General features: G+C 58.2%; 1 protein-coding gene and 4 long non-coding RNA genes across 9 annotated transcripts; 4 read left to right on the forward strand and 1 right to left on the reverse strand.

Annotated features, from left to right (window-relative positions):
* Positions 1-101: 101 nt before the first annotated feature.
* ZNF740 (zinc finger protein 740) lies at positions 102-5467 on the reverse strand. Of its 3 annotated transcripts, XM_032713397.1 has the most exons (8): positions 5381-5467; positions 4434-4708; positions 3525-3653; positions 2467-2553; positions 2311-2373; positions 2042-2156; positions 1650-1768; positions 102-1555 (listed from the first exon to the last, which is right to left on the reverse strand). In XM_032713397.1, exons 2-8 carry the CDS (start codon positions 4440-4442, stop codon positions 1463-1465), a joined length of 615 nt encoding a protein of 204 aa, XP_032569288.1. In that variant the 5' UTR covers positions 4443-4708; positions 5381-5467; the 3' UTR covers positions 102-1462. The 3 variants fall into 3 exon arrangements, with proteins under 3 accessions (XP_032569288.1, XP_032569289.1, XP_032569291.1); XM_032713398.1 differs by lacking the exon at positions 2311-2373 and having other exon boundaries at positions 1003-1555; positions 5381-5462; XM_032713400.1 differs by lacking the exons at positions 102-1555; positions 1650-1768 and adding an exon at positions 1784-1914 and having other exon boundaries at positions 5381-5464.
* On the forward strand, positions 5467-7359 carry LOC116799939. The gene is made up of 3 exons (XR_004361145.1): positions 5467-5791; positions 6347-6456; positions 6584-7359. It is a non-coding gene; the product is annotated as an uncharacterized LOC116799939 (long non-coding RNA).
* Positions 7360-14207: 6848 nt separating this feature from the next.
* Positions 14208-15551, forward strand: LOC116799937. Its single transcript, XR_004361141.1, has 2 exons — positions 14208-14378; positions 15211-15551. It is a non-coding gene; the product is annotated as an uncharacterized LOC116799937 (long non-coding RNA).
* Positions 15552-16752: 1201 nt separating this feature from the next.
* LOC116799938 lies at positions 16753-18726 on the forward strand. Of its 3 annotated transcripts, XR_004361144.1 has the most exons (4): positions 16753-16912; positions 17712-17815; positions 18360-18438; positions 18547-18726. It is a non-coding gene; the product is annotated as an uncharacterized LOC116799938 (long non-coding RNA). The 3 variants fall into 3 exon arrangements; XR_004361143.1 differs by lacking the exon at positions 16753-16912 and having other exon boundaries at positions 17402-17815; positions 18360-18442; XR_004361142.1 differs by lacking the exon at positions 16753-16912 and having other exon boundaries at positions 17402-17815.
* A 2661-nt stretch (positions 18727-21387) lies between these two features.
* On the forward strand, positions 21388-22632 carry LOC116799940. The gene is made up of 2 exons (XR_004361146.1): positions 21388-21505; positions 21785-22632. It is a non-coding gene; the product is annotated as an uncharacterized LOC116799940 (long non-coding RNA).
* Positions 22633-23123: the final 491 nt, after the last annotated feature.

A 23123-nucleotide genomic window follows, 5' to 3' on the forward strand; every position in this document is an offset into this window, starting at 1 on the left:
TTTCTCCCCACTTTTGGGGTCTGGGGGGGGGGAGGCACAAATAGGTTCTGGGGGTCCCCCCCAAATACCACTCCCTCGCTCCCAAAGAAACCAAATTTAGGTTAAAAAAAGCAAAACCCCAAAGTTTTATTTAAATAAACCCTAAAGGAAGGGGGGGGCACATGGGGGGTGGTGGAGGAAAGGACGACATTTTGGGGACACGGGTGGGGGACACAAAATTTGGGGACCCTTAGAAAAAACTACTGTTTAAAAGTGACCCCCCCCGGGGGTGACCCCTGACCCCCCCCCTCCCCATAGCAAAATAACTGTAATAAACCCCAAAAACCCAACAAAACATCCCAAAAATGAATCTGGGGAGGGCAGAGGGGTGGGGTGTGTGTGTGTGACCACCCCCCGGGTTTGGGAGGGCCCCAAAACCCCCCCAGAATCCCCCCAACCCACCCCCTGGAGCCCTCAAACCACCCTCCCTGACCCCCAAATTTAGGGGGGGGGCTCAGCAGAGCCAAAGCCTTTTTCGAAGCGTCACTGGGGAGGGGGGTGTCCCCAAAGTCCTGCAGGTCCAGAAAGGGGGGTCAGGGCACCAAAAAAAGGGGGGGGGCCAAAATTCATCAGCTTTGTCCCCCCTTGGAGCAGTCTGTGATTGGGGGAAGCATGAGACCCCCAAAATGTGGGGGGGAGCACTGGGGGGGACCCCCCAGAGTTTTTTGGGACATCCTGGATCTTCCAACCACTCCCCCTCAGCAGATCCATGGTTTTCCCACCCCAGGGAATGGAGGTTTCCAGGATTTTCCTCCCCCTGGGAATGGGGTTTTCTGGGAAATGGGGGTCCCTTTGCCCCCCCTCCAGGTGCAGCCCCCCCCACAGGTGCAGGGGGAGACACAGGGAGCCCCCCCCAAAACCACGTGGAAACAGGGGAAACGTCCCTGGAATCCACAGGAATTCCAGAGGGAATGGGAAGTGCTGCCGAGTCCCAAATCAGGGACGCCCCCAAGTTCCTCATTCTCTGTTTTCCATAAAAAGGGGGAATTTGCCACCCTCCTGAAGCTGGAACACCCCCCAAAATCCTCAGTTTTCCTCCTTTTTCCCCCCAAAAAAGCAGGCTTGGAGATGTCATTCCCAGCGGGACCCTCCTACCTGTGTCCTTGGTACCTCAAACCTGCTGGGATTTGGGGCAGTTTGGGGGCTCCCAGTCTGTCCTATGGGGGAATTTGGGATGGATTTAGGGATCCAACGATGAGGAGGGCACAGCTTGAAGATTCCAGGAGGATTTTTGGGTTCATTATCCCAGTTTTTAGGCCAGAAGGGTGGGAAAGATCCGAGTTTTTCACACTGGGAACGCTCCAGGTTTTTTAGGAGTTCGCAGCTCAGGGTGAAAAATCCGGGTGAAGCAGAGGATGCAGAGGGTGGGGGGTGCAGGAGGGAGGCTCCCCCTTCCTCCAGCACCCCCAGAATTCCCAGAATTTCACAGCAGGAGCTGGGAGTCAGGGGGGGTCTTGCCCTGGCAGCCCTGGCACATCCGCTTGTGCCGCAGGAGCCGGTCCGTGCGGGAGAAACTCTGCGGGATGGAGGGGATTAGGGTTGGAATTCGGGGTGGGGGCGCTTCTGGGGGTTTCCAAGGGAATTCCAGGTGGGATTTCCCATGGAATTACCTGCATGCAGCGCTCGCACTGGTAGGGCTTCTCCCCACTGTGCACCCGCTTGTGCCGCTCGAGGTGGTACTTCTGGATGAAGCGCATGTCGCACACGTCGCACTCAAAGGGCTTCTCCCCTAAAGTGAGGGGGAGTTGGGGGGGGTAATTAACACCCCTGGAGGTAATTAGGGGGTGTGGGAATGGAGGAGGAGGGGGGGAGTTGTGGGATTAAGGGGTGGTTGGGGAGGGAGGGAGCACAGGTCACACTCAAAGGGCTTCTCCCCTAAACTGGGGGGAGTCCAGGGGGTTAATTAACACCTAACTGGGGGGGAATCAGGATGGGGGGGGGGAAGAGAGAGCTAATTAAGGCTGTGAGGGGTTAATTAGGGTGTGTTAATTGGTGCCCCCACCGGTGTGGATGAGGATGTGCCGTTTGAGGTGGTAACTGCTCCGAAAGGCCCCGAAACAGTGGTCGCAGATAAAGTTCTTGAGCTGGAAGGACCCGTTTTGCTCGATCACCACCATCTACAAACCATGGGGGGATAGAGATTGGGGGGGCTCAGAGCCGGGGGGGGCCCCCAGCAGCCCCACCCAAATCCCCCCCCCGGCCGTCCTGCGCCTGCCGGAGTTTGGGAGATTCTCTTCCTCCTCCTCCTCCTCCTGGGGGGCGGCGGCAAACCTGGGACTGGGAGCGGCGGGACGAGCTCGGGGGTCCCTCGGCGCTGGGAACCCGCTTGCGGCGCTGCCGGGGGGGTCAAGGGGGGTCAGTGGGCACGGGGGGGGCACAGAGACCCCCCCACGCCACAGAGACCCCCCATTGGGGAGGGGAACCTGCCTTTTTCATGGATTTCTTGGGGTTGGAGGCCTCGGGGGTGTCGTCGTCCTTGCGGGCGCGGGGCTTGTCGGGGTCTTGGCGGAGGGACTGGGGGGATTTGGGGGTGGGATGGAGGGGATTGGGGAGGGGGGGATTTGGGGGTAAAAGGGGCAGGGAATGGGGAGGGATTTGGGGGGTCATTGAGGGGTTGAGAATCGGGAAAGGGAGTTAAAAGGGGGATTTGGGGGCAGGAATTGGGGGAAAAATCAGGGAGGGGGGATTGGGGGGTAAAAGGGGGGGCAGAAATTGGGGAGGGGGGGATTTGGGGGGGGCAGGGAATGGGGGGGATTTGAGGGGGCAGGAATTGGGGAGGAGGATGTGAGGTAAGTGGGGGCGGGAATTGGAGAGGGGGTTTTGGGGGCAGGAATTGGGGGTTGAAGTGGGACAGGAATCGGGATTGGGGGGTTGGGAATTGGGGGATAAGATTGGGAAGGGAATTTGGGGGTTAAAGGGGGCAGGGAATGGGGGAGGGGGGATAATGGAATTGGGGGGGGGAATCAAATGGAAATAACGGAATTAGGGCAGGAAAAGGCAAATCAGAGATAGAAAATTCCAATTAAAGGACAAAAAACCCAAACGAAAGAGAAAAAGTCCAATTGAATGGAAATGAAATTGAATTAAAGAAGGAAAAGATCCAATTAAAGAAGAAAAAACTCAAATAAAAGCAGGGAAAAGCTAAATTAAATCAGCAAACACCCAAATTAAAGGTAGAAAAACCTGAATTAGAAGTGGAAAATCTGAAATTAAAGACAGAAAGTGCCAGATTAAATGTGGAAACCCCTGCATTTTTCTTAAGTTTTAAGCTGTAAAACAGGAAACCCCCAAATTAAAGGTTGAAAGAGCCAAATTAAAGGCAGAAAAACACAAATCAAAGGTGTAAAAAGACAAATTAAATCAGGAGAAAGCAAATTAAAGCAGAAAAACCCTCAAATTAAAGCCAGAACCCCTCCAACTGAAGGTATAACCCCCCCATTAGAGCCAGACCCCCCCAGTCCAGGGGGTTCCCCCCGATCCCATACCAGCAGGTCAGGGCTGGAGCCTCTTTCCCGGTTCCCATCCTGTTTTCCAGCCTTGGGCATCATCTTCTTACTGGCGACTGTGGGGACCAGGCAGACCCCCGAGAGCCCCTCACAGGCCAGGAGACTCGCCTGGGGGGCACAGAGACCCCCACCATCAACAGAGACCCCAAAACCCTCCCAAAACCCCCAAGAGACTTGCTGGGGGAGGACAGGGACCCCCAACACCAGCACAGACCCCCAAACTCCCCCCAAACTCCCTCCTATCAGCACAGACCCCAAAACCCCCTAGGGACTTGCTGGGACCCCCCCCCATCATGAACCAAACCCCCCAAAAGCCCCCCCAAAAAACCCTACAAGACTCGCCTGGGGGGGACAGGGACCCCCACCATCAACAGAGACCCCCAAAAAACAAGGAGACCCTGGGAGGGAACGTGGGAAAATCCCAAGGAAACCTGGGATAATCGCAGGGTGATTCTGAGTCGGGAGGGGGAGGTGAACTCCCTTTTTTGGGGCCTGGCAAGACAAAGGATTAATGGGAAATTTGGGGGTAATCCCACAGAAATTGGGATAATTTTAGGAAAAATTTAGGATAATCCCAGGGAAAAGTGGGAAGACTCCAAAAGTGGGGATGAGAGGGCTGAACCCGCTTATTTGGGGCCTGACAGGACCAAAGGTTAATGGGAAATTTGGGCATAATTCCAGAAAAACTGAGAAACTTTGGAATAAGCCTGAAGAAAATTTGGAATAAAACCAGGGGAAAGTGGGAAGGGGGGGTTCCAGCTCCAGCTCTGGCCCCATTTTCCCCCTTTTTCCCATATTTCGGGGCCATTTTTCCCCCAAAAAGCTGCCAGGCCTTGGGATTTGGGGGCCTTTGGGGGATTTTGGGGATGGGGGGTGGGGGCTCATTACCTGAGCCATGGTGTGGGAGCCTTTGGCCTGACTGTCGCCCAGGCAAAGCTCCTTTTGGGGGCAGAAAAGGTGGAATCAGTAAATTTTTATGGATTTTTGGGCAGGCTCCAGTACCCGCCACGGCGCCGCCATTCCTTCCTCCTCCTCCTCCTCCTCTTCCTGGGGGGCCACGGGCTCAGGAAAGGGGGGGGACACTCGGCCAGGCCCCCCCCAAAGCCGGGACCCCCCCAAAGTGGGAGGTGTTGGATCCGCAGGGACGGAGTTGTCGGGGGGTCCTAGGGGGAAAAGAGGGTAAAGGGGGGTCCCCAAAGGTGGGGGGGTCACCCACCCACAACGGGGGGGGAGGGACGACTCTGGGGGTAATTTGACGGGGGTGGGGGTGGCTTTGGGCTGTTGGATCTGAGGAGGACTGGGGGGGTGATATGGGATGGCAGGGGTCACCAACCCTAAACTGGTGGAGTCTGGCAGGGTTTGAGGAGGCCCAAATGTGTGGGGGGAACCTGGGGGTGGGGTCCAGGGCAGGGTGACACGGTGGGGGGAGGAAGGGGGGTCCTGGGGGGTGGGTGACCCTGAGGGGAGTTTGGGGGGGGGCCCTAGGCAGGGAGGTGAGAGCGGTGGGGGAATGTCAGGTCTCGGGGGGTCCCGGCGGGGGAGTCACAGTGACGGGGGGGGGGGGTCCGAAGAAGGGAGAGGGCTCGGGGTTTGGGGGTTCGCACGGGGGGAGGTCCCAGGCACGGGGGTCGCACCGAGACGGTGAATCATCGGGGGGGGTCACACCGGGGGTGGGTCAGGGTCCCACCAGGGTGGTCTCGAGCGCCCCCCCCATTGTACCTCCCCTCCCTCCCCCCCTCCCCGGGCGGGGGGGGGGCGCGAGTCGGCCCCGGGGGTGTCTCGGGGGGGGTGTGTGGGTCTCTCCGGGGGGTTTTTCGGGGGCTGTCGGTCCGTACCTTCCGCGGCCCCTCCGCGCTCCCGCCGCCCCCCCGTCCTCACCCGGAGCCGGAAACTCCGCCCCCGCCGCCACTTCCGAGAGCCACAAACGCCGGGCGGAAGGGACGGATGCACTGCGCATGCATATAAAGGAGAAGCGAGGCCAGGCTCCGCGTCGCCATCTTGGGTGATGGTGGTTGCCATGGCAACCGCGCGGCCTACACCTCTCAGAGCAGCCTGAGCCCTCCGACAGGGGGAACGGCCCCGAGCCGACGACCCCCGACACCCTCTGGGACCCCCACCTTGTCCTCCTCGAGACGCAGTCCTCGCTGTGACTCCTCTTCCCTGCTGGGACCCTGTGGTGTGTTGACCTTGGCTGGATGCCAGGTGCCCACCCAGCCGCTCTATCACTCCCCTTTCCAGCGGGACAGGTGAGAGAGTAAGTTGTAAAAAAAACCCCAACTCGTGGGTTGGGTTAAGGCAGTTTATTTAAAGCAAAGCAAAAAAGTAAAGCGAAGCTTGCGTCTGCAGAAGCAAAAGATAGCAGAGTTTATTCTCTACTTCCCGTGAGCAGCGATGGTCAGCCACTCCCGAGAAGCAGGGCTTCAGTATATGTGATGGTTCCTCAGCAAGCAGCCATTGGAGACAATGAATGCCCCCCTTCCTGCTCTTTGTCTCAGCTTTTATATCTGAGCTGACGTCATATGGTCTGGAATATCCCTTTGGTCAGTTTGGGTCAGCTGGCCTACTTGGGTCCCCTCCCAGGATCTTGCCTGATTTCTCTCTTATATAGCTCACAGACTTAATCTTCATTCTTTCCCTGTTCCACTGATGGGTAGGATCACTTATTTCCTTTGCCCTGTAATGTAGTTGAAGATCAAATAGACTTTCTATGTTGCTTTGGCTATCCTGATTCTAGCTTTTTTTTCAGTAACACAAGTAGAACAAGTACTGAAATAGCGCTGAACTGTCGTTTCTTCCCCCAGTGACTGAGGAGAGCCATGAAGAACTAGCCTTCAGAAACTTTGTGCAGGACATGCGGATGAAATGCCAGAGGAGAAGCAACCCAAAGGAATGAGACCTTCAGAAACAGAAGGTTTGGAATCACTTGTAATGGAGTTAAAACTGAAGGAATGGCATAAAGAAACTTGCACGGAACCATGCATGAAGACTTTTATCTGTGAACAACTTCCTCTGATGGATTTTTATTTTTCTGTCTGCAGTAACTGTTGGTCCGGTGAGTTAAAGGTCTTGCAGCCAACTGACTGTACATTTGGCCATCTGCCACTGTGGCTTCCTGAAGCTGAAGGAACCAGAAAGCAGTTTCTTTTCCTGCAACTTGTTCAGATCTCTCTGTTGAGAGCTTAGATTTTGAGCTCTGACAGCATTAGCATCCAGAGTACTCACTGGTCCCAGAGGCACCTTCCATTTGCAGAGTGCAGTCAGGCATCTGCTGCAGCCAGGGAACAACTTGATCGATCCACTGTTTGATGTTTTGGTTTTCATTAAGTAGATTTTACGTACTAAGAAATGCATGATGGTTAATAGAAGGAGATTTCATGTCACCATTCTAAGGTGAGACATTTTCCCTGTGCTTGCAGCCTATTCATATGGATGCACAGCAAATCTATCTTAAGTATATTACAACCCTGCAGGTTACCTGGTAACAACAGGGAGGTCCCTTTGCCCACATTGCCTTTCTCTTGCCCCTCTCCAGCCTGAGGCCACTCCTCTGCTCACTCAGTCTGGCCTCGCTGTCCTACACGATGCCTCTTCTGTCTTCTCCAATGGCTGCTGCCAAGAAAAGAGGACACAGTGAGTCCCAAGTGCTGACTCCTCACCACTACACCTGGAGAACCACTATGCCAGCCCCTCAGTGATTCCACCTCCAACCCTATCCCCCATACGCTGGGATAGCTACTCTGGGGCTGAAGCTGGAATACAGTTTCTAGAGCTGGACCTGAAGTAAACATCCTGCTCTGATCAAGGAGCAACTTCACTTGGTGGTGGGAAGATGCGGAGCTGGAGCTGAAATCACTGCAGGGCTAGGACTGCAGAGAGGCCTTCCAGAGATTGGTTCGCAGAACCTGGGCACAGATCAGCTTCAGCATCAGCGGGGACTGCGCGAGAGAAGGAGGGTGGGCAGCGGGCCTGGGGCGGGCAGGGGGATAGGGGGTGGGGGCAGGCACTTGATTTCGGCCGGGGAGCTGATCTCAGCCAGCACCCAGTCGGGGCAGTCTAAGTCCCCGCAGAAGCAGAACTGCTGCGAGGGGAGAGGCGATCAGAGGCGCACTGCCGCTCTCCGTCCTCCCCGCTCCCGGCCGCCGGTTCCCGGCCGCCGACTCCCGGCCCACCACGTCGCCGCTGCTCCCCGGTCCCCCGTGCCGCACAGTCCGCCTTCGCGACCCGGAAGCGCCCCGTGTGCCGATGGGGGGCTCCCCGAGGGGCTCTGCAGGGGCCTTGGGGCCGGGCCCCCGGGAGTGCGGCCCGACCAAGGGGCGGGGTCCCGGGAGCGGGACCCGGGACGGCCACGGACCCGCGGGAAGGGCCCCTCCGACACGGCCCTCGTCCCTCCTCCCGACCGCCCGAGCATCTCCCGCCACCCGCGGCCCCGGCCCCGCGGGTTCCAAGCCCCGCCAATCCGGGCCCGAGGCAGCGTCTGGCCCGCCAATCCCGGCCCGCCTTTCTCGGCGCCGTCCAATCACAGCCCGCCTTTTCAATCCGGCAGCGGCCCCGCAAGCTCTGCCCGCTCAGCCGCGGCGCGGCCCCTCCGCGCGGCCCCGTCCCCCCGTTCCCCTCAGGCGCCGCTGGGACCACGGCAGGGCGGTGAGAGCTCCGCGGTCACGTCCCGTCCGGGAGCTCTCCCAGGAGAAGGGGAGGGAAGCGGGGAGCGGGCGGAAGCGGAGCAGCCCCTGGGAGCGGGGCGTGAGGGGACAGCGGGATTCTTGGGGACGGGCAGGGCGGGAACGGGCAGGCGGGGATTGGCGGGACCGGACGCTGCCGGACGCTGGGATTGGCTGGGCTGGCACGGGGGGCCGGGGCTGTGCGGGCCGGGGGTCTATAAATGGCGTGGGTGGGGGGCCCTGGGGGCAGTTCGGCGGCGGCGCTGGAGGCGGCGCTGGAGGCGGCGCTGGAGGCGGCGCTGGAGGCGGCGCTGGAGGCGGCGCTGGAGGCGGCGCGGGATCGGCGCGGCCGCCGGGCCGAGGAGCGGCGGTGAGCCAGGCTGGGACCCTCGCGGCTGCCGCTCCAGGGAGCGGTGGGGAGCCATGGGGCAGCACCCCCTCGGCTGCCGATCCAGGGGGAGCCGGGGTCGGTCCCCCACAGCTGCCGAGGCAGGGCGTTGGGCAGGCGGTGTCCCGGGCAGCTGTGCCGGCCAGCTTTGGTCAGTGCTCAGGGGGGGAGCAGCCCATGCTCAGGGGTCCTCCCCCGAACCAGAAGGACTAGGATGCAGCCTCTCAGTGGGGCTGGTATTGAAAGTATTGTTACAAAGAAAAGTAATAAAAGGTGTTTCATTCTATTCTCATTTTATTTTACTTTTATTTTCATCTTTGATTACTTGATTGTTTATTCTATTGTTTTGTTGCTGTAGTACTGTTCCTGTTGGGATGAGTGGGACAGCTCCTAGAGATATTTAAGTGAATGACAAAGACTGATTTGTGGCCTTGTCAACAGCCCCAGGCTGCAGAGATACCCAGGAGCAGCTTTAGGCAGAGGCAGCAGAAAGCTGAGGCAGAGGCAGCAGAAAGCTGAGGCAGAGGCAGCAGAAAGCTGAGGCAGAGGCAGCAGAAAGCTGAGGCAGAGGCAGCAGAAAGCTGAGGACCTGGAGCTCAGGCAGCAGAGCTGGTGGAGACCTAAAGACGGTAGGACTGTGGGCAGAACAAGAGTGAGGCTGGGTTAGGGAGCATGGACCTGGCATAAGTACTGCAGGGATGGAGCTGGGATAAAAATAGTCAGGCCTGGCCTGGAATGTGGGCTTGAGAGCTGGGGCAGAAAACTCAGACCTTTAACAAAAGAAAGATACTAGGGTAGGAACGTACAGCAGCTTTACTGGGAGCTGACAGCAGAGCTGTCAGAGAAATAAAGGTTGTGGGTCTGGGTTTGGGATAGGGAGAGTGGTGCTCGGGAAGGGACTGTGGCACTGCAGCAGAAATCACTGTAGGATTGAGACAGGGACTGGCACCGTCGCTGAAACATCAGTGTGGCTGTGGAATAGGGATTGATGGGCAGGAATGTGGACTGGGCAGGTAGAACTGAAATCAGTCTAGGGCAGGGATCTGGACTTTGGAGTTGGGATAGGGTTTGTGGGACTGGAGGAGCACCTGGGGGACTGGGATTGGGAGTGTGAGGTTGGAGCCTGAAAGTCACAGAGCTGGAGCCAAGCAGAAGATCCTGCAGTGAGAACCTGGAGCAGCTTCCCGTGGCGGCGGTGGCAAGATTTGGAGCTACTGCTGAGAGAGCAGAGCTGGCAGTGCAATAAAGCTTGTGGGTCTCGAGCTGAAATCACTGAGGGGCTGGGGTAGGGATGGGTTCTGGGCTTAGGACTGTAACACTTGGGCAGGAATCAGTGTGGGGCAAAGATAGGGCCTGTGGCACCGTCACTGAAATCCCTGTGTGGTTGGAATTGGGATTATAATTGGGAATGTGGACTGAGAGGCTGGGGGTGAAATCAGCATAGTGCTAGGATTGCATCTCTGGAGCTGGGAGAGTGTCTGGAGCTCAGATAGGGCCTGTGGCACCATCGCTGAAATCCCTGTGTAGCTGTGGAATAGGGATTGATGGGTGGGAATTTGGTTTGGGTGGGTAGAGCTGAAATCAGTATAGGGCAGGGATCTGGATTTTGGAGTTGGGATAGGGTTTGTGGGACTGGAGGAGCACCTGTGGGACTGGAATTGGGAGTGTGAGGTTGGAGCTGGAAAGTTACAGAGCTGGAGCCAAGCAGAAGATCCTGCAGTGAGAACCTGGAGCAGCTTCCTGTGGCGGCGATGGCAAGATTTGGAGCTGCTGCTGAGAGAGCAGAGCTGGCAGTGCAATAAAGCTTGTGGGTCTCGAGCTGAAATCACTGAGGGGCTGGGGTAGGGATGGGGGCTAGAATATGGACTGGATGCTTTGGTCAGGGACTGTTGGTTTTGAGTAGAAATTACTGTGGGATTGGGATTGTATTTTTGGAGCACTCTGGGGAATCTAGTAATTCTATTGCAAGCCATTGGAGGGAACTGGGAGTACTGGGTGGAGTCAGCTGTTCTGTGGAGAAGGCCGAGGTGTGAACAATGACGGGGAGGAGGGTCCAGGGCTGGGGCTGAGGCCTCTCGGCTGTTGTTCGGGCTCAGGAGCTGGAGCAGGACTTCTTAGACGTTGACTCAGGTGAGTCTATTTCAATTTCACCTTTCCAGTCCCCTCCCACTGTCCCCAGTCCCTCCTCAGCCCATCCTGGTTTCTCCGAAATGCCCCAAACCCTATCCCAGTGCAGCCAGTCCCATCCCTGTTCCTTCCCCAATGCCTCCACTCCTTCCCAATTGCCCCCCCTGCACCCCAGTCCCATCCCACTCTGTCTCCAGTACCCTCAGTCCCATTCCAGTCCCATCCCAATCCATCCCTAGTACCCTCAGTCCAACCAAGCTCCCTGCGCAGTTCCCTCCAGAACCTCCCCAGTGCTCCCAGTCCTTCCAAAGTTGCCTCAAGCCCATTGCAGTCCCTCCCCAGTGCCCCCAGTCCAATCCCAGTCCCTCCCTAGTGCCATTCCAAGTTCTCCCAGTTGCATACCAGTCCCTCCCCAGTGTCTTCAGCGCTCCCGGTCTCACCCCAGTACCCTCAGTCCCATCCCAGTTCCCTCCTCAGTGATCCCACTCGCTCCCAAGTGCCCCCAGTGCAGCCCAGTCCCAACCCAGTGCCCCTGGTACCTCCCCAGTTCCCTCAATGCCATCCTAGTTCTCTCAGTCCCATCCAAGTGCCTCCAGTCCTTCCCCACTGCATCCCAGTGCTCCTAGTCCCTCCCAAGTGCATTTGAGTGCCATCATCAGTGCCCCCAGACCCATCCCAGTCCCTCCTAAATGATTCCTAGTCCCTCCCCAGTGCTTCCAGTCGAATCCCAGTCCCTCCCCAGTCCCTTCCCAGTACATCTGCGTCCTATCCCAGTGACAGCAGTCCCATCCCAGTGGTCCCAGTCCCTCCCCAGAGATTCTCAGGCCCATCCCAGGCACACTCCCCAGTCCCCTCCCCAATCTTGTCACAGTCCCCTTGCAGTCCCTCCCCAGTCCTATCTCAGTCCCTGCAGTCCCTTTCCCAGTGCTCCCAGTCCCATCCCAGTTCCCTCCCCAGTGACCTCAGTCCCATCCCTGTGCCCACCCAGCGCATCTCAGTCCCATCCCAGTGCCTGTAGTCCCACTGTCCCCAATCCCTCCCTAATGACCCCTGTCCCATCCCAATTGCCCCAGTCCCTCCCCTGAGAATCCCAGTTGCAGTCCAGTGCCCCCAGTGCCAGCCCAGTTCTCCCCAGTCCATCTCCTGTGCCCTCCGTCCCATCCCAGTTCTTTCCCACTATCCCCAGTGCCCCCAGTCTCATCCCAGTGCCCCTAGTCGGACCCAGTGCATCCAATTCCCTTGAAGTGTCTCCAGTCCCATCCCAGTCCCTCCCCACTGCCCCCAGTCCCTCCCCAGTGCGTTGTGCTCCTTTTCCCTGTGCATCCCATTCCCATCCCAGTCACCTCACAGTCCCTCCCAGTTCCCTCCCCGGTTCCCCCAGTCCTATCCCAGTGGCACCAGTGCTCCCAGTCCCACCCCAGTGCCCCCCCTCTCATCCCAGTCCCTTCCCACTTCTCTCAGTGCGAGCCAGCGCACCCATTCCTTCCCAAGTGTCCTCCTGCAGTGCAACCCAGTCCTTCCCCAGTTCACCCAGTCCCCTCCCAGTCCCTTCCCACTGCCCCCAGTCCCATCCCAATTCCCTCCCCAGTGATCCCAGTCCCCTCCCAGTGCTTCCCTGCTGTATTCCAGTCCCTTTGCAGTGCACCCCTGTCCTTCCCTACTGGCTCAGTCCTATCCCAGTTCCCTCCCCACTGACCTCAGTCCCATCCCAGTGGTGCCCCAGTGTGTCCTAGTGCCTCCCCAGTGCCTCTCAGTCCCATCCCAGTGCCTCCAGTCCCTCCCCAGAGAATCCCAGTCCCAGCCCAGTTCCCCCAAGTGCCCCCAGGGCCTCTCCAGTGCCCTCAGTCCCGGTCCAGTCCCTCCCCAGCGCATCTCAGTCCTATCCCAGTGCCCCTAGTCCCATGGTCCCCAGTCCCTCCCCAATGACCCCAGTCCCATCTCAGTGTTCCCAGTCCCTCCCCCAAAAATCTCAGTCCCACCCCAGTGTCCCCACTCCCAGCCCAAATCCCCCCAGTGCCCCCAGTCCCTCTCCAGTCTCCCCAGTCCCATCCCCATCCCTCCCCACTACCCCCAGTCCCTCCCAGTGCATCCCAGTCCTGATGCAAGAGACATAGGGGGCATGAAATCCCAGGGCAGCTGCACTGAGGTTCTACGACTGAGTTGTTCTAAATTAGGTAATTCTCTTAGTGAGCAATTTGAGCTGTTAGACAGCGCAGACTGCAGAAGGATTTTTCGGTAAACTGATTGTTTTTTAATTTATTGTAAAGCTTTTCTAAAAACCCTGCATCGGTGTGCGTTCGCTGCACCTTCCATGGGGGCTGCAGGGAGAAGTAGCTGAGGGGGGTTTGCTCTCTGCCCCTTTCCCACCTTCCCCTCGGTTCCCCGGGATTCCAGGGAATCCCAGCTTCCCTTGGTTTCTCCGGGGGCCTCGCGGCAGGGTTTCTAAGTGTGGCCCCGAGATTTTCTGGCCTTGGAACTGATGGCTGTTTTGGGGCACGTCTCACCGGGCAGTCTGTCTTTTAACACTTCCTGGGGCAGGAGAATTGCAGCAGAAGAAAGCAAAGGAAGCCCAGAGCCTGGAGTAGGCAGGCCCGGGCCTCTGGCGAGCCCAGGCCTTGCTGCTCGGTGCCGATTGTGCCCAGGGCTTGTTCCTCACCGTTCAGTTCCAAATGAGAGGGGAGCAAGAGGCAGAAAAGCAGCTGCTACTGCTGGGGCTGAACTGTCTGCAGTGCTCGGGGGCCGGGCAGGACTCAGCCCTGATGCCTGCATTGCTCTGCGGTGGCCAGGGAGGGGTCCCGAAAGTCATCCCCCTGCGTGCTGTGCTGCACAACAGGGGCTGGGTAGCCCGGTTCCTGGCCGGGGGACCCTGGGGGAGGCCGTGCTGGGGCTGAGGGGCTGCTGCTCTCTGGGCCTCTCGGGGTTTGCCTTGGAATCCCAAAGCCTGTGTCTGCGCAGGGGGGAGGAGGCAAAGGTGACTGTAAATTGGTTTGTTGTGGAGTGTTTTGGGGCCAAGTTCATGCTCTTGGCTTGTTGTGTGTCAACTGCCAGCCTCGGTCAGGGCTTCACGGGGAGCGTTGCTGCTGCTGCTGCTGCTGCCGCCGGGAGAGAGAAATCCTTTGAGAAGCTGGGGTGGAAACAGCAGCTCTGTGAATTGCTCAGCTTTTCCTAGGCAAGGGCAGGTTTTAGGGAAGAAAGGCCCGTACTCGCGAAAGGAGCCGCGCGTCTCGCCAAGGAGGGGGGGGGCGCGCGGCTGCAGTGGCGCGCGCGGCTGCAGTGCCGCTCCCGGCCGTGTCCGCCAGGCGGCGACTGTGAGGCAGGGCCCGGCGCTGGGGGGCGCGCTCGCAAGCGACGCCCGTGGGAAAGCGGCAGTGTTTTGGCCCTGCCGGCCTTCCCCCGGAGTGCCCGGGCTGGCCCAGCACCTGGCAAAACCTCTTAGGGAAAAGGCAAGGAACAACTGCAGTTGTTCTACCGTTTCTTTAGCCAGGGACTGGACGGCGAAGCTGTCTGTGGGAATGACCTGGCTATTGGTCAGTGTAGTCCTAATTAAAGTGTCTTTTACTCCGTGTTCCCAGGCTCCCTCTTTCCCTTCGGTCGCCGTGGGTGTGCCGGACGCCTCTGGCAGGACTAACCCTGTGGCTTTTATGTCCAACGCGCCTGCAGGTAAGAAAAGCTGGGAGTGCAGTCCCTCTGCTTTGATTGCTGTGTCTCTTTGGTAGTGATTTTGGAGGGGAATGGTAGAACGATTTGTTTTGAAGGGGACCTTCAAAGGCCACCCTGTCTTCCGTGAGCAGGGACACCTTCCACTGTCCCCGGTTGCTCCAAGTCCCGTCCAGCCTGGCCTGGAACACTTGCAGGGATCCAGGGGCAGCCTCGGCTTCCCTGTGCAGTGTGCTCTGATATCTCTCCACTGGCATCATGAAAAATGTTGTCAGCGTGTTTTGGTGGACAACGGTGAGCAGGACCTGGGTGAAAATGGCATTCTGTTAGGTGCTGGGACAAGGAGGACTGGTGTGGGCACCTCCAGAGACAGCGGGAACGGGAGCGTGCTGCGGAGAAGGAAAGTTCCAGGTGGTGGGTGCTGAGAAATTTGTCCTTCCCTTGCCCTGTGCTCTGCACTTAGCAATGGGTCAAGTGCAGAAGTTTCCTGGGGACCCCGGAAAACGATGCTGGGTCTGCTGAGAAAAGCGGGGCCAAAAGAGCAGGACCCTGGGTCTGCGAGCGTGGGAGAAACAAGGGGCGGGTCATCCTCTGCCTCCGGGAGGGAGGGCAGCAGGAAAGGCCACGGACTAAACCACTGAAGAGCCGTTCCCCAGGGAGCCCCTGCCCAGCACTGAGCTTGCTCCTGCACTTGCTGTCCCTTTCCCCGCAGAGCCGAAGCGTCGGGTGCGGGTGCCAGGGGGATGGAGCTGCCAAGGACAAACTGGGAGGGTGTTTGCGAAGGAAGGGGGGAGAAGGAGCTCCTGACGTGCTTTTTTACTTCTTCATCCCACAGAATTGCCACGAGAGGAAATACTTCAGATGGGCTTCCCTCCAGATAAGCCCTGAGTATGCCAGGAGGTTTCAGCCGGGAGAAAGGAGCTGTGGAAGAAAACCAGCCTAAAAATAGCCAGTGGGGATCATCAGGTTTTCCAGCCAGGAAAAACAAGGAGGGAGATGAGGGAATCGGGTTCCAATTCCTAATGATTTGGTGGGTGCAGGAATGATTTCTGTGTGTTTTCCAGTCCCTTTTGATTCCCGGGATGATTTTAAAATGATGGCTTTAGCAATCAACTAAATTGGAGATGTTGTTTTTGAGAGGAAATGATGCCAAATAAATGCAGAGTTTTGGGTCAGTTTTGGGGATGATTTGGGTCAGTTTTTGGGGTCAGTTTGGGGTCATTTTTTGGGGTGATTTGGGTCAGTTTTGGGTCAGCTTTTGGGATGATTTGGGTCAGTTTCTGGAGTCAGTTTTGGGTCAGTGCTTGGGGCGATTTGGGTTGGTTTTGGGTCAATTTTTGGGGAGCACTGGGTGTTACTGGGGGTTGTTGAGGAGCACTGGGTGTTACTGGGGAGCACTGGAAGAGAAAATGAAAAATAAAGAGAATAAAAAATAAACGAAATCAAAAAGGAAATATAAAATACAAAAGAAAATAAAAAATTAAAGCAAAAAAACTAAAAAAGAAATAAAATGAAAAGGAAATAAAAGGGAAAAAAAAAAAAGAAACCCCTTCTTGGGCACCCCGTTTCCTCTCCTCCCCCCCCCCCCGAACCGTAAATTGCGTGGTCATCACCCCTAAAATGTGAGAAGGGGACCCCAAAATGTGGGTGGGGGAACCCCAGGGAGCCGAAAAAGTGGAGGGGGAGCGGCAGTAAGAAAGCGAAGCCGGGCGGTCGGGCGGCGGGGCGGGCGGAAGCCGAGGTGGCGACGCCGGCGCCTGCGCAGTCGTTGGCAAGACGCCGACGATCACGGGGTCACTAAGGGCGGCCAGGCGCGGGAACGGCGACGCATGCGCAGTGGCTCTCGTGGCGGTGCAGCGCTCCCTGCTCGAGTTAAGGCCCGGTTCCGGCGGCACGGCGGGACTTGCGGTCTCCCGTCTCTCCCGGGGGGTGTGTGTGGGGGAATAACATGAAGATTTTTAGGGTCGAAAGCGCAGAAATTAGCGAGGGAGGCTAATTTGGGTAAACTCGGTCGCCGGAACTAGAGAGCGACCGGAAGTCCTCCAAGGCCCCCGGCCCGGAAGTCCGCCAAGCCCACAGTAAAGATGGCGCCGCCAGGACCGGAACTTAGCCGAGACCACACTAAAGATGGCAGCGAGAGGACCCCTTGCCTCAGAGAGGCGTCTATCCTGTTGCCTGACCTCCGCCGCGATCCGGACCCCCGCCCCGCGCCCGCAGCGCCGTCTCGCCGCGTCGCTTCCCGCTGTGGGGACAGGGCGGGGTGCTCGGCGGCGCCGGGCGCGGGCGGCAGGTTCGTGGGCGGCGGCAGGCGCCGACGCGGCAGCCCCCGCCTCGGCGCCGCGGCGCGCGCCGGAGCGCGAGGACCCCCAGGCGCGGCCCCGCCCCGTTCCGTTCCGTTCCGCTCCGCTCCCGCTCCCGCCCCCGCCCCCGCCCCGCTCGGTCCCGCCGTGCCCTGGAGATGCTCTCGGGGCTGCGCCGCCGCTTTTTCCCCCCGGAAGCGACCCACGGCGGCAGATCCGACGGAGATCGTCCCCGGGGTAAGCGGCGGGGGCGCGGCGGGGGCGCGGCCGCTCTTCTGCCTCTCCCGCGGCCAGCGGGGACCGCGGGCAGGGGAAGCGACAGGCAAGTTTCTCGCCTCTGCGGAGAAACTTGCACCTGCGTGCCGCCGCAGGGCCGGGTTCGGATGTGCCCTGGCATTGCACGCCCCCCCCCGCCAGTCCCCCCCCCTCTCCCGCTCCCCCCCCCTCCCGCGGGGAGGGTCTGCGCTGCCTCGGGGACCCTGTCTGTGCTACTGGGAGAGAGAAATCCTTTGGGAAGCTGGGGTGGAAACAGCAACTCTGTGAATTGCTCAGCTTTTCCTAGGCAAGGGCAGGTTTTAGGGAAGAAAGGCCCGTCCTCGCGAAAGGAGCCGCGCGTCTCGCCAAGGAGGGGGGACGCGCGGCTGCAGTGGCGCGCGCGGCTGCAGTGCCGCTCCCGGCCGTGTCCGCCAGGCGGCGACTGTGAGGCAGGGCCCGACGCTGGGGGGCGCGCTCGCAAGCGACGCCCGTGGGAAAGCGGCAGTGTTTTGGCCCTGCCGGCCTTCCCCCGGAGTGCCCGGGCTGGCCCAGCACCTGGCAAAACCTCTTAGGGAAAAGGCAAGGAACAACTGCAGTTGTTCTACCGTTTCTTTAGCCGGGGACTGGAACACAGACAAAATCAAGGTGGTCTTTGACCTGTGCAGGCTCCGAGCATTTTTCAACCTTCCTTAGCAGGGCATTCTCACCCTCTGAAAAGCTGGAAGACTTTAACATCTGGATCCGCACCTGCAGCTGTGCAAATTAATGTAGTTTCTTTTAGGAAACGAAGGGAAAGTTTTCCTGTTGTGAGCCTAAATACCGAGTCTACTCTGCTTTTTCCATCAGGTGACGAAGCTTATGGAAAAAAAGACCAAAGGCCTCGAGGTGAGTACATTCTACCGAGTTCTGCTTTTCTGGGATGGGTTTGGGAAAATCACGTGACGTTCTAAAAAGCTTCTCTCCGTGTTTTCTAGTTGTTTTTTCAACCTTGGTCTAAGTTTTGTGTAGAAAAGGGCATAGAATTATTAGAACAGAGAAACACGACTTTCTCGGGAGAGATGGAAGAAAAGTCTGCTGATTCCAGTTCTGCTTTTCTTGTCTTCCTTTCGACTGTCATTTTCTCTCCCCTGCTGTTCAAACAGGCAGCAATTAATTCCTCTGCTGAAGAGTTTGCTGTACTAAGTGTCTGTCAAATTGATGCCTTCAACTCAAGATAGCACCTGCTCCTTAGTTACAAAAAGTTCCTCACAGGAAATTTTCAGGTGTGCCCATAAATCTCCTCACTGTTTGTTTGGGAGAACAGGGTTTTCTCGTCGGTAACAAAACAGTCGTGGCATTTGCTATTGAATGCCGGTGGCAGTCTAGTCAGAAGAGGACTCCGTGCTTCACTAATTTTCCCTTTTTGTCATTTGGGGTGACTTCTTACCAGGGATGTTATTCTTGACCCCCCGGGGCAAAGGGAGGTGTTCACCTGGTCAGCGTCAGGAGCCATCCTAACTGAGGCCCTGGTAGGTAAGTGCTTTTTATGTGACTGGACGGCGAAGCTGTCTGTGGGAATGACCTGGCTGTTGGTCAGTCTAGTCCTAATTAAAGTGTCTTTTACTCCGTGTTCCCAGGCTCCCTCTTTTCCTTCGGTTGCTGTAGATGTGCCGGACGCCTCTGGCAGGACTAACCCTGTGGCTTTTACGTCCAGCGTGCTGTGCTGCGTGCCTGCAGGTAAGAAAAGCTGGGAGTGCAGTCCCTCTGCTTTGATTGCTGTGTCTCTTTGGTAGTGATTTTGGAGGGGAATCCCAGAGTGATTTGTTTTGAAGGAGACCTTCAAAGGCCACCCTGTCTTCCGTGAGCAGGGACACCTTCCACTCTCATCCCCGGCTGGATGCTCCAAGTCCCATCCAGCCTGGCCTGGAACACTTCCAGGGATCCAGGGGCAGCCTTGGCTTCCCTGTGCAGCGTGCTCTGATAGCTCTTCACTGGCGTCACGAAAAATGTTGTCGGCACGTTTTGTGCGACGATGGTAAGCGGGACCTGGGTGAAAATGGCATTCTGTTAGGTGCTGGGACAAAAGGAGGACTGGTGTGGGCACCTCCAGAGACAGCGGGAACAGGAGCGTGCTGCGGAGAAGGAAAGTTCCAGGTGGTGGGGTGCTTAGAAATTTGTCCTTCCCTTACCCTGTGCTCTGCACTTAGCAATGGGTCAAGTGCAGAAGTTTCCTGGGGGCCCTGGAAAATGATGCTGGGTCTGCTGAGAAAAGCGGGGCCAAAAGAGCAGGACCCTGGGTCTGCAAGCGTGGGAGAAACAAGGGGCGGGTCATCCTCTGCCTCCGAGAGGGAGGGCAGCAGGAAAGGCCACGGACTAAACCGCTGAAGTGCTGTTCCCCAGGAAGCCCCTGCCCAGCACTGAACTTGCTCCTGCACTTGCTGTCCCTTTCCCCGCAGAGCCGAAGCGTCAGATGCGGGTGCCGGGGGGATGGAGCTGTCAGGGACAAACTGGGAGGGTGTTTGCGAAGGAAGGAGGTAGAAGGAACTCTTGACATGCTTTTTTTACTTCTTCATCCCACAATTGCCCTGAGAGGAAATACCTCAGAGGGGCTTCCCTCCAGATAAGCCCTGAGTATGCCAGGAGGTTTCAGCCAGGAGAAAGGAGCTGTGGAAGAAAACCTGCCTAAAAATAGCCGGTGGGGATCATCAGGTTTTCCAGCCAGGAAAAACAAGGAGAGAGATGAGGGAATCGGGTTCCAATTCCTAATGATTTGGTGGGTGTAGGAATGATTTCTGTGTGTTTTCCAGTCCCTTTTGATTCCCGGGATGATTTTAAAATGATGGCTTTAGCAATCAACTAAATTGGAGTTGTTGTTTTTGAGAGGAAATGATGCCAAATAAATGCAGAGAGAGAGCATGGAATCATCCTGGGATCCTGGAGTGGTTTGGGTTGGAAAGGATCTCAGGGATCATCTCCTTCCACCCCCTGCCATAGGCAGGGACACCTTCTAATAGACATCCAGCCTGACCTTGGCCACTTCCAGGGATGGGGCAGCCACAGCTTCTCTGTGCCAGGCCACCTCCCCACCCTCCCAGGGAAGAATGTCTCCCTTATGTGCAATCTTTTCCTTTCTTCTCTGCAGAAGTGGGCTGGGACAAGGGAATTGGCTCCCCCGAGGCCGAGGATCAGAGCGGGCTCTGCACAGGGGACGACTTCCACTTCCGAACAGGGAAGGGCACCTTCGTCCCCACCCCCAGCAAACTGGGACGGAGTAACATCTGCCTGCAGCTGGCTGGAGTTCCCGTGTGCTCTGGGCTTTCTGTCCACGGGCCAGGGATCACGGCCAGAGTCCTTCCAACCTGGGAACAGTGGCCTTCACACCATCCCTGCAGCCAGTCCAAGGCAGGCTCCTGCCCATTGGCCCCTGATCGCAGGTGGATGTAGAAGTGATGGTGTTTAGGGAATGCTGATTTTATTTCCCTGACTTTAGCAACGTGGTCATTAAAAAGAGAAAAATAACAAGTCTATGGAAATCCCCTGCACTTGGGAGCTTGCGGTGCTCTGGATTAAATCTTGGCCCTCTAATGTTAAAACTGTGGGCGAGGCGAGGGGCGGTGGCCGAGCAGGGCCAGCGGCGGGGCCGGACGGGGCCGGCCCGGGGGTCCCTTCCCGGCGGGGTCGCAGCCGCGGGACCCGCCCCCGCCCCGCACGGCCCCTCCCGGCGCGCCCCGCCCGTCGTTGGGGGCTGCGGCCGGTCCTGGCGCTGCCGAGGCTGCCGGGGAGGGACCGGCCTGTGCTGGGGGCAAGGGGTTTGTTCCTTGTGTTCGAGGGCGGCAGCGGGAGCGGCGCTGCGGGGCGGGACGGGCGGGAGGTGCCGGGTGAGGGCGGGGAAGCCGCGGCGGGGCCCGGGGGCTGCAGCTCTCTCGCTTCCCGACTCGCTTTGCAGACATTTGCCACCTTCAGAGGAGGCACAAATCCCCGCGGAGCTGAGCAAGGGGTCCGGGGAGTGCAGGGAGCTGGGGCGGGGCTGTGGCCAGGGGAGGGTGTGCGCAGTCCCCCAAAACCCGCACCCAAAACCAGCCCGAAACAACCCCAAAGCCCAGAGCGAAGCGCTGCGGGATCGTGCCGGCCCCGCCCCTCGGCCCGCCCAGGCCCGCCCCCCGGCTCGCGCCGGCCCCGCCCCTAGACCCCTCCAGGCCCGCCGCCCGGCCCCGCCCTGCCCGTCCCCAAGAACGCCGCTGTCCCCGCTCCCCGCCTCGCTCCCCTTGTCCCGGGAGAGCTCCCGGACGGGCCGTGACCGCGGAGCTCCCAACCGCCTTTTCCCGGCCCCAGCAGCGCCTGCCGGGGCTGCGGCAGCGGCGGGAGCCGCGCGGAGGGAACGGGGGGCGGGGCCGCACCGAGGGGCGGGGCCGGGCTGAGCTGCTGGGGCGAGCGGGGCGGGGCCGCAGGGACAAGCGGGCTGGGATTGGGCGGAGGCGCTCGAGTGCTGATTGGGCAGCGCTGCCGGCCCGCGCTATAGAAGGGCCGGCGGGGCAGGTGCGGCCGGCTGTGTGTGAGGGCTGAGGGTGCGGTCCCGCTGCTGCCCGGGCTGCGGAGGTGAGAGCGCCTTGTCCGCTGGGTTTACGGACTGGGGGAGCTGGGGGGCGTTTAGGTGCGTGTTGTGCTGGGCAGCGGGGGCCGGGTAAGCCCGTTACTTGCCGGGTGCCCCGGGGGGAGCCGTGGCGGGCCTGCGGGGCTGGTGCTCTCTGGGTGTCTCGGGTTTTGCTTTGGAATTCCAAACCCTTTCCCCGTGCAGGGTTATGAGGCAAAGACTACTTTAACTTGGTTTTTTTGTGCTGCGTTAATGCTTTTTGCTCGTTCTGTGTCAATTTCCAGCCTCGCTCGTGGTTTCCCCTGGTGCTGGCAGAGTGGAGGCGAGTTGTGCTTTCTGCTGGGAGAGAGAACGGCCTTGGGAAGCTGCTCCATGACCCCCAGCTGTGCCGAGCCTTGGAGTCTGTCCAGGTAAGAGCAGGGCTTATACTCCCAGTGAGGAGCTGGGGTTTGCTGTTGGAAGATAGAATATGCCCATGCCTTTAAATGCAAGGACAGGCAGAAGCTGGGAGGGACCCTGAGCAGGTTTGGTGGCATTACAGCAGTTTTAAAAGACCTTGACTGTGGGGGAAGTGTCCAGGAAAAATGATTCCTTTTTTGCAAGGAGGCAGTTTGCAAGGACAGGGGGGTTACTGTGCTCTCTAGCAAAAATACTCCCCTTGGGATGTCCCGGGTGAGGAAATGTTGGCCATGTGTGGGCTGGAGAAAAGGTGTGTGGGTGCCTTGTGTGTGCAGGAAGGGGGTTCTGGTGCCATTGGAGCTGCCAGGGAGCCAAAAAGGGCACAGTTGTCTGAAAAAGGCAAAAAGTCTCAGCCTCTATTGACACCCGTACCAAAGGAAATGCAAATTTTCCCTTTCTCGTCTGTAGACTTCACAAAGCTCCCAAGAAAGGAAACTTTAGATTCCTTCCCAGCTTTATGCTAAAGGTTTCCTTCCTCCTGTCTCAGCACCCTTTCTGCTGTTGGGAGAGCACAAGGCAGATGGAGAGGATCCCCAGGCATCTGCAGGCACAAGGGACTCATACAACTGTGATTTTCCTACAGCCCTCGTAAAAGGGACTTCCAGGATACTCCTGGGAATGTGCCAGCTCTCCTGCTGGAGCTTTTCTATGGAATCTTTGAACACAAAGGGTAGAACTAAAGTCAGGTCTGTTCTGGAGTATGTTACACTTGTGCAAAACTCCTTTCTTCTGTTTATTTTCTGTTCTGAAAAGCACAGTCTGGGGTTCCTGGGCGCTTCCTATTGAGTGATTCCATGAAAATAATTTTGTACGGAAAGGGGAAAGGAGCTGTCTGTGGGAGGTCAGGTGTCCATGATAAAAACTTTATGCTTTTCAGTCAGTAAAGCCTTAAAATATCTCAGTGTATAGGAATGCCTGGCTTCTAAAGCTCACCAGCTGAGTCTTAGAGGCTTCTTTGAAGAGCTGATTTCAGGCAGGAAAATTGGCCCCCCAGGAGGGACTCTGTGCCTGCTCTCCCGTGGCTCCAAGGGATCTCTGGGCCTTCACGCCGGCACCGAGATTTTCTCAGGAAGGGCCTCAGATCCCTGGACCACTCTGGGACACAGGCAAGATCCCCCTGCCTTTAGAAATGAGGCCTTCTTGTGGCTTCCGACCCGTACATGT

This window comes from Chiroxiphia lanceolata, chromosome 30 (genome assembly GCF_009829145.1).
Source record: "Chiroxiphia lanceolata isolate bChiLan1 chromosome 30, bChiLan1.pri, whole genome shotgun sequence".
NCBI classification, from domain to species: Eukaryota; Metazoa; Chordata; class Aves; order Passeriformes; family Pipridae; genus Chiroxiphia; species Chiroxiphia lanceolata.